Below are 9235 nucleotides of genomic sequence, written 5' to 3' on the forward strand. Positions count from 1 at the left end.
TTATTTGACTGGCTTGGAGCTAAATTGAGGAAACAGTGCTGTAAACAAAGGTATTCCGCTTTCCGACCCACTGCCCCGTTGTGTACTCATGTTCCCCAGTGGGCTCCTTATCCAGAGGAAGAAGAGCAAATAGTGTGAGTAATCCAGACTGCCCAGAAATCTATAACCATATCATTTTTAAAATTATCTGACCTCTTTTCTTAAGATGCTGACATTTCATTTTACCATCAACTTTTTGTTTTCGCTGGTCCAACTCACTGTGGGGGCTTTCGCAAATGGCATCATCGTGGTGGTGAATGGCTCTGACTTGCTCAAACAGAGAAAAATGGCTACAGTGGATCTCCTTCTCTTCTGCCTGGCAGTGTCTAGGATTTGCCTGCAGTTGGTCATCTTCTACCTTCATCTGCTTGTTTCTTCCTTCATGGAATTTCCTATATATCCTGCGAACTTTGTAGCTATCGCGTTTGTAAACGAATCAGGACTGTGGCTGGCCACGTGGCTAGGCGTTTTCTACTGCGCCAAGATTGCCACGTTCCCTCACCCGCTCTTCTTCTGGCTGAAGATGAGGATATCCAAGCTGGTGCCATGGCTGATCCTTGGGTCCCTGCTCTTTGTAGCTCTCGCTTCTGTTTTCCACAGAAAATACACATGGCCTCTTTCCCAGAAATACATCATGGCCTTTTTCTCCAAAAATACAACTCAATGCAAAGAAATACCTTACTTCTTTTACTACTTTTTCTTCCTTGAGTTCTCCTTGCCATTTCTCATCTTCCTCACTGCGGTGCTGCTCTTGGTGTATTCCCTGGGGAGACACACCCAGCAGATGCGAACCACCGCCAGGGGCCCCGGGAGCCTCCGCAGGAGTGTCCCCGCCAGCGCTCTGTGCTCCATCCTGGCCTTTCTCATCCTCTACTTCTCCCACTACATGGTGGCCGCTTTGCTCGCTTTTAAAGTTTTCGACTTCAGAAGCCTCGTCTTTCAGTTAAGCATCTTGTTTATTGGCACTTATCCCTCTGGACACTCTATCATCTTAATTTTAGGAAACCCAAGACTGAAACAAAATGCAAAGAAGTTCTTCCTCACTGGTAAGTGCTTTCAGTAAGAGAATTTGGATCGGTTCAAAGAACTCGTCATTCACTGACCTACCAGTGCCCGCCTAGCACAGAACCTCAGCCACTCAAAGCAGCCAGACCTTAAATATATGAAATGTCCTACAAACTGTCCAACCTCCGCCATCGTAATGGATTTGCTACTTTTTCAAAGGGTTTAACTGATTCTCAAAGCGCAGCACAAGTCAATATCCTGATGCAATACTTGTACTATCATCTTGCAAGAATTTACCTCTAGGAAAAACTAGGTAAATAGTGCAGGAAGCTTTCTGTATTATTTCTTACAGGTGCATGCAAATCTGCTATTATCTCACGATAAAATGTATAACGAAAAGAAAAGTTGTACGTTTGAAGTTGTGATGTCAGAAGGCTGTGCAAAGGCTGTGGGGTCCCTGTGTGTCTGACAGCCAGGCTCAGATTTCTGTGGTGACCTGAATGAGCTGACCGCTCATCCCTCACCTACTTGGATATTATTCTCCCTTTGCTGCAGACAGAGCCTTCTTCCTCCTCAGATCAGAAAGGAAGCTGAGGACAGGCAGGTCTTCCGGGCCTGTCTGCCTATTCATCTACTCCATCCTGCTGAGAATTTAGATGTCATGGTGACTTGTCCCATCAACTGATAAAAGGACAGACAGATGGAGGAGGAGGCCTGGAGGCTGAATGCTAGTTTTCTCTTTTTCTTGGTTGAGAACCCAGAACAGATAATAGCTTACAAAGACGTTTCATTTTGCATTTGTGTGCTCCACTTTGGGACCCTTTCAACTGGAGGTGGCAGTTTGGAACGCCTACCATTTTTCAGGTCTTTCCAATGAAGAAGCATCAGGTGGTGGGTGGGGCTGGGGTGTCTCCATCTGCTTGAAATGCATTTTCTGTTTGGTTGATGATTTTGGATACTAAAATATACATTGTGCTTCTAAAACAGTTGAAGAACCCTTTCGCTTCTAGATAAGTATATGAAGTAAACATTCTTAAGTTTAGGTATAGCTTGTCTTCATGTGTGATTATGTGAAGTGTGTTTAAATTTAGATTTGCCAATCACCAGTAATAGGGATTTAAATACTGAATTTCTTTTTCTTTTTTTTTGAAAGATTTTTGCTATAGGGCACATGTGCTTGCCAGAAAGACAGAGAAACAGAGAGACAGAAAGCAAGAAATCACTCTCCTGGGGTGACGGACATGCTGTAATCCCTTCTCCATTCTGTTCTCAGGATTTTGGGTACACATGCATATGTGCCTGGTGTGAGTTTCAAGTCGCCAGATCTAGGACTCAAACTGTAGTTGACTATGTGGGAATCAGCGATGTAACCATTATGCCATCTGCTGGTCCCTCAAATACTGATTTTCTAACTGAAGGCATACAAATCCAATTGTAATAAGCAAATAAAGGACTTTACTTGAAAAGGTCCAGAGATATATTTATCTTGACTGTGGGAATTAAGGTCCAAGGGTGCTCTTCGGCTTCCTACAGGTCTTATGGAGGAGTCCGACCCAGTAGGGCCCCAGGATTTGTTTTGAGCTTTTGATCTTTAAGCACTGCTTTCCGTTGGTTCAAAACGTTGGTAAGGCCGCTGTTGTATTCCCCCTGACCTAGGAACAAAGCTTGGGTCCACTCAACATGTTTGGCAAGTACGCTTATTGTACGCTCTGGAAACTGTGGTAGTCTTGCTGGGAAGCAACCCCCCTCTGACTCCCTGATATACTACTATAAAAAATTACAAAGCTCTCTTGAGTATGTGATGAGATTTTCCCAAAAGTCCCCCGACTACTCCCCTTGGCGCTGATTACCTACTGTCAATTACAATGCTTTATCTCAATGGTCACAATAGAAGGTGGGCTGAAGTTCTATTTAGCCAGAAATAATCTTGACCTTTGGATGGCCCTTCAAGATACATTTAACATGAACTTAAAAGATAAGTTTTTCTTTACATAAAATAGGATTAGTTAGGCCAAAATTGGCCCAGGACACCCCTGCCCTCACCAAGTGAAATAGATAAATATATTAGGATTTCTTAAATTAAATTTTAGATCCTTATAAAACTACATAAGTATCATTTTTTATTAAAATCCATAAGAACTAATATCTATACTTGGGATTTTCTTTTCTCAGCATTGTGTTCAGTAATCACAAGATGGCTGCTGCTGCATTAGCTGATAATTATCTCTGCTTGCTGGAACCGCTTTCCCAAAACTGCATTCCATGGAGACCTACCTACATCAAATAAACAATTGTGGAACTGCACTAGACCCACCCTTAATCCAACCCTGAATGGAACCCATGTTCTCTATTGTTAAAACTTTATGAGCTGACAATTAGAACACATAGCCGCTCACCCATTTACTTGCATGTATCACATTTTCAATAAAAAGGCATGATAATTCCTGGCAGTGGTCACTCCTCAGAGAGCAATCTCTGGGGGTGTCCGACTGAGGACGTGCATGAAAATGGCAATGGGAACCAGCAGTTAGCTTAATGGCTATGTTGCTGGACTCCTACGTAGTTGACTGCAGTTCGCGTCCCGGACCCAGTGGCTTAAAACTCACGCCGGGTGCGTGTGCGTGCATGGCCAAGATCCCAAGAGGAGAATGGAAGAGAAGGGATTGCGGTGTGACCATCCCCCCGGGGGGTGATTTCTCACTTTCTGTCTCTATGTCTCTCTCTGTCTGTCTGGCGAGCAAACACGCCCTATAGTGAAAATCTCTCCCCCCCCCCAAAAAAAAAAGAAAAAAAGAAAATGGCACTGAGGCCTTAGTCTTCTTCCTTTCCTGTGCCACTCCTGACAAGTCAACCCACTCCCACCAAATAGACCCCAGCAGTCTTATACCTCATTCTCCAAGGAGCAAAATAACAGCCGCCCCGTCTTCCTCCTATTTCACGTTCCTGTCCCACTGAGTGGGAAGGTTGGCAGCTAATCATGCCCTCTGACAGCCAGCTCTGGAATGAGCAATTGCCTCCTGGAAGTATTTCTCCTGCTTAGGAGGAATCGCTTTTATTTTTCTCACATCTCAAGTTCAGAGAATGCCTGCTCCTTGAATCCATGACATGTATACCTGCAGGTGGGTAGTAGGAGAGGTGAGGGAGCAGTTTCAAACAAATGAGGAGAAATTTGTCATTATCCAACTCTTACATGATTTCTTTTCTCAGATACCAAATTCTCATTCTATTTCTGCAGCGCCAGTTCTAACAGTGCTAGTTGATGAGACAAATAAGAAGGCATGATTAAGTTTGTGTACTTAATGTTATCAGGAGTGGTAAAAGATAATGCACAGTAAAGCAAACTGTTCCAAAAACACTTCTACAGTCTACTTTCTTAGAAATATATTCTTTGAAAATTTTGCCTCACTAGCACATTGATTGAGATTACAGAGGACACTAATTGCTTAATTTTAGACACAAAACAGACTTGACCTTTATCTGTCTGGAGTTGTCTTTATCTGGAGTCACCAGCCTTAACAAACTGTACTTGTCCTTCTCCACTGATGGTGGGTCGGGCTCTGTCATGGTGCAGCAGTGTCATTCTTTACACAGCCCTGTAGTTTTAGTGGTGGGCTGCACTTGATGGCTCTTGGGGGCCATGGCTTTGGAATCACATGTGTTGTCTCCCCCTACATCCTGTGGCTCCTGAGGAGATCAAGTACCCACTGATCAGTGTAGCTTCAGCTAACACTTCTCATAGGGAGTCTAAGCCCTGACATAGGCTCTTCCAGAGACTGGACTAGCAGTGCTAGTCCATTCCACACCAGATAGGGGATTGATGAGTAACCCTAAACCAGGAAATGGGCGTTGTCTCCTGGTTCCCACTTTCCATTCAGGCATTGACTCCTTCATTCTCCAAACCCCAAGTGTTCTCAATAGCTCCTAGTAACTAAAGATAGTGATGTCTGCTGAGAAGGCTAAATCTTTGTGCTTATGTAAGTAGATTAAAAAATGTAAATGAACAATTTGAATATTAAAATGATAAACACAACAATAGTACAGGTTTTTTAAGTTGTAAGTGCCTTTTAAATTCTCAGTCAATTCAAGTGTAACCACCTCTTGAAGATACAACGATCAGGACCTGAAAGTGCTAGGAAGATATGTGCTGTCTATTGCTGGTTCTTCAGGCTAAACACACTCCATTCCAGATACCTGAGACAGTGCAAATGCTACGCCCTGCTGTGCACGAAGTGGAGTCATAGTCTCTGATTAACAATATTCTAACTTTAGGTTTGGAAAATACAGTTTCTGAGACTTTTGTTCTGCCTGGACAAAAGTCTCAGAAAAACTGTACTGCTTTGGATGAAAAGAGAGATAGGTAGTCAGAAATATCCAAGAGAGAAAGAAACTTGCCAGATCGTTGAAATTGGCTTTGGCAATGACTGGGATGACAGATCTGACAGACAGATGGCAGCCATATTGGAGAAAAATTCAGGGACCTGGGCAGGGAAACCCACATGTTTTCAAGTCATCTTGCAGTTTGGGTCAGGTTAGGCATTGTATTAGCATTAAGACCAGTGGTATTTTCCTTTTATTATTGTTTGCCACCTAATGATTGTAGACCCTCATCAGAAACTTTTATGCTGGGCAAATGGTATGTGATAGGAAAATCACCCTAGTGGGCTAAAACAAGCAGTTGCAAAGAGTCCATATAAATCCAGAGAGCTGTGGGTATTTGTTTCATTGCCTTCTTTGTATACAAAACTAATCCTTTTTCTCTGTCCTTGATATATTAGACCACCTGATGTATCACCCCATATCTTTGCAGGATTAAATAATGATTGTTTCTTAGATGTGATGTAAACATTTGGATTCATACCCGTGACATCTGGATCTACTTAATCTTTTGGCGAGGGATCAAGACTTAGTGACTTTATCCTATAATTTAAAACATATTCAAATCAATGAAGTGTGGGTTTTCTTTTATTCTTTTGGGTGTCTTGCTTCTTTCTATTTTATGTTTCTCTATGAGGCCATCAACATAACAAAATTGAATCAAATATCCACTTAAATCACTGAAGACATGTCCATTTTTTAAATGACTGAAGATTCATTTTCTTTCAACTTCCAAATTCCTAAGAAAAAAGACACATGAAATTTTCTTCCTACTTTTGAAGTTAGAATGCATCTTCTTAAGAGAAAGCTTTTACTTCCGTTAATTAAACTCTGTTCTTCCTGTAGATTTGAGTAGATTAGATAATGTAACCACACACTTACATGTTATTGTGTGGAATTTGAATTTGGAAGCATGTAGGACAGAATCTTATAGACTGGACTCAGCTCTTACTGTGAACCCCTGAATGATCCAAATTCCAGGACTGTTGGAAAAACTTGAGATTCCTATGAAGATGGGCAGATGCAAAAGGGTGTAGAAAATGAATAAATGGCTAACAATGGGCTAAGATATTATATTACTAAATATATGGAATGTCTTCTGGCCATAAACACTCCCATTTGGACAGCAGATGCTGCACTTATGATTGTAAATTAATAAGTCTTACTTCACTTGAAACCCAGCCTGTTGGCTTCCAGGAACATTGACCAGATTCAGTATTTAGTCAGGAAACTGATTGATGATAAATATTCTCCAGAATATTCATCTCTGCTTATCTTCTAAAATAATTGAAGTTCTTAAAATAGGACCTTTGCCTTTGATCACAAGGTGCGATGTCTTTAGTGGCTCTGGTTGATGATGGATCTGAAGAACTGGCCATATGGGATTAGAAAGGGAACCTTGGGGACCAGCAGTTGATGTAATGGCTATGTCGCTGGACTCCCATGTAGTCAACCACAGTTCGAGTCCCGGACCCGGTGGCTTAAACTCATACCGGGCACGTGTGCATGTTTGCTCAAGATCCTGAGAGGAGAATGGAGGAGAAGGGATTGCGATGTGGCCATCCCCACAGGGGGGTGATTTCCCACTTTCTGTCTCTCTGTGTCTCTGTCTTTCTGGCAAGCGCACGTGCCCTATAGCAAAAACCTCTCCAAAAAAGGAAGAGAGAGAAAGAACGAAAGAAAAAGAAAAAAAGAAAGGGAACCTTGAACACAGATAACAGGGTAGAGTGCATTCATATATAACTGGAGGAAGGGAGGTTGTTAGTCCATAGCAAGGCAAACCACTGTATTCACAAAACCAAAACCTGGTCTACTAAGTTCTCCTTACTAAAACTGCACCTGCTTATTTTAGTCATTTAAGTGACGACGTGCAGTTCAGTAAATGTTGTAATGATCTGAGCTGTGCTTTCTTCACCTGTAAGGTGTAAATAAGAATGGTACATACCACACACCCAGCAAACCTTCAGGTACACAATTATGAGCATAAACGTGTGTAACCTCCAGGAAATGGGGACTGCAGCACCTTGACAGAGGAGGAGAGGAGGAGATGCATAAGAAAGAACACAATTCAGAGGTCGATTTGGAATTGGAATTTGGACTTGACAAGGCTAAGCCTCACATTTCTCTGTCTTTGAAATGGGGATACGATTAACTCCCATAACTGTTCAGGAGAGGAGCTGAGCTAGTGAAACCACACTGGGAGTGGAAGCACAATGCCCGGCTGCTGTCATCATTGTTTTTTAGATATACTAATCATACGAAACTGCTGAAATTTAAAAATAAAAAAATTTTTTTCTGAGAGACAGAGAGAGGCACCCCAATATGATTTTCATGCTGTGGTTTACCCCAGCCTCAGACAGCCTGGAGTATGCACATGGGATCTCAGGATGTGAACCCAGGACCTTACCATGTGGCCTTAGCACCGGGAGCATTTTGTTACCATTGCATCATTGCAGCTGGCTATGAAACGGCTGAACTTTGATGGCTGGTGACTTGTTGCAATGGCAGTCATGTTTCACCCCAACAATCAACCTGTCAAATGTTTTGGAGAGAACCCATTGCAGATAAAGGAAACAGCCTGTATAAAGGTACCTGGCCTATAAGAGATGGAAAAAAAAACAAGTCAAAGAAGAGTTGAAAGAAGGAGAGGTGTGCGGAAGGAAGAAGGGTGTCTCCGTCCACTCTGCTGCAGTATAAGCCATGCCTGCGTTTTGGCACCCGGCTGACACAGGCCTGTCTCATGTTGCATGCTGTGCTCAGGTGGCTCAGGTGTGCAACAGCTCTTGTTCTCAGCACTGATAGAGTCGCTCCTGTTTGGGACAGTTGTTCTCAAGGGTAGGCAAAGGGCAAAGACTAGGAGCCTAAAGCTTTAGCTGTGTCTGACAGTCACGCCCAATGTAAAAAGGAGGAAAGATATGAAATCCCTAAGAGAAGGCAGCAAATATTTGGGAATAAAATAATCCTACCATATGTGAATGCAAAATGGTGCAATTGCTGTGGAAAGCAGTTTGGTGGTTCCTCAAAAAGTTAAACAGAATTAGCATCTAAGCCAGCAATTCCACTTCTAGATATGCACCCAAGAGGACTAAAAACAGGGACTGGAACAGATACTTGCATATCATTTTCACTGCGGCTTTATTTACGATTGTCAAAGGTTGGGAACACCCAAGTGTCTATCAAATAAGCAGGCAAAGAAAATGTGGCATAGGCAGACCATGGAATATCATTCGGTCTTACAAAGGAATGAGGCTCTGGTACATGCTGCAATGTGAACAACCTTGAGGTCATCATGATGGGGGAAAGAGGAGAGACGGTTGTATAAAACAAGGCAAGGGAAAATCGAGTCCTCAGACTGTATCTTTAAAAAGAGGTTAGCCTAAAATTCATGTCAAAGTTCAAACCAGATAAACCTAAAAGCATATTTCTTTCCTCCCGCCCTTTCCCCTTTCTTTTTCTTTTTCTTTTTCCTCTGTCTCTCCTTCCTTCTCTCTCTTCCTCTCTTTCTTCTCTCTTTCAAAGCAGAAGATACTTGGGAGAAGGGTCAAGTCATAAAAATTCCAACCCCTCAGGGCATCAAAGTTGAGCTTGATTGCCTGTAGTAAAGAGTTTCAAAGATGGATTTAATCATTTGCAGCTAATTGAGAGGGAAAAAACTCTGATTACAGTTGGCATGCTTCCAGAATGTTAAAAATAAAAATGCTTCTCCGGTGGGACCAGTTTCCACATCCATAAGACTACCCCCTCTAGAGGAGCTTCCTAGGCACTCATCTTGGGCATTCATGCCCTTGCCCAAATGCAAGCCTAAGCAGGGCTTCGT

At 42.5% G+C, this 9235-nt stretch overlaps 1 protein-coding gene across 1 annotated transcript; it reads left to right on the forward strand.

The window, feature by feature from the left end:
• Positions 1-205: 205 nt before the first annotated feature.
• TAS2R1 (taste 2 receptor member 1) lies at positions 206-1102 on the forward strand. The gene has a single exon (XM_027769894.1). It carries the CDS (start codon positions 206-208, stop codon positions 1100-1102), a length of 897 nt encoding a protein of 298 aa, XP_027625695.1.
• Positions 1103-9235: the final 8133 nt, after the last annotated feature.

The sequence above is a fragment of the Tupaia chinensis genome, unplaced genomic scaffold (assembly GCF_000334495.1).
Source record: "Tupaia chinensis unplaced genomic scaffold, TupChi_1.0 Scaffold000096_1, whole genome shotgun sequence".
NCBI classification, from domain to species: domain Eukaryota; kingdom Metazoa; phylum Chordata; class Mammalia; order Scandentia; family Tupaiidae; genus Tupaia; species Tupaia belangeri.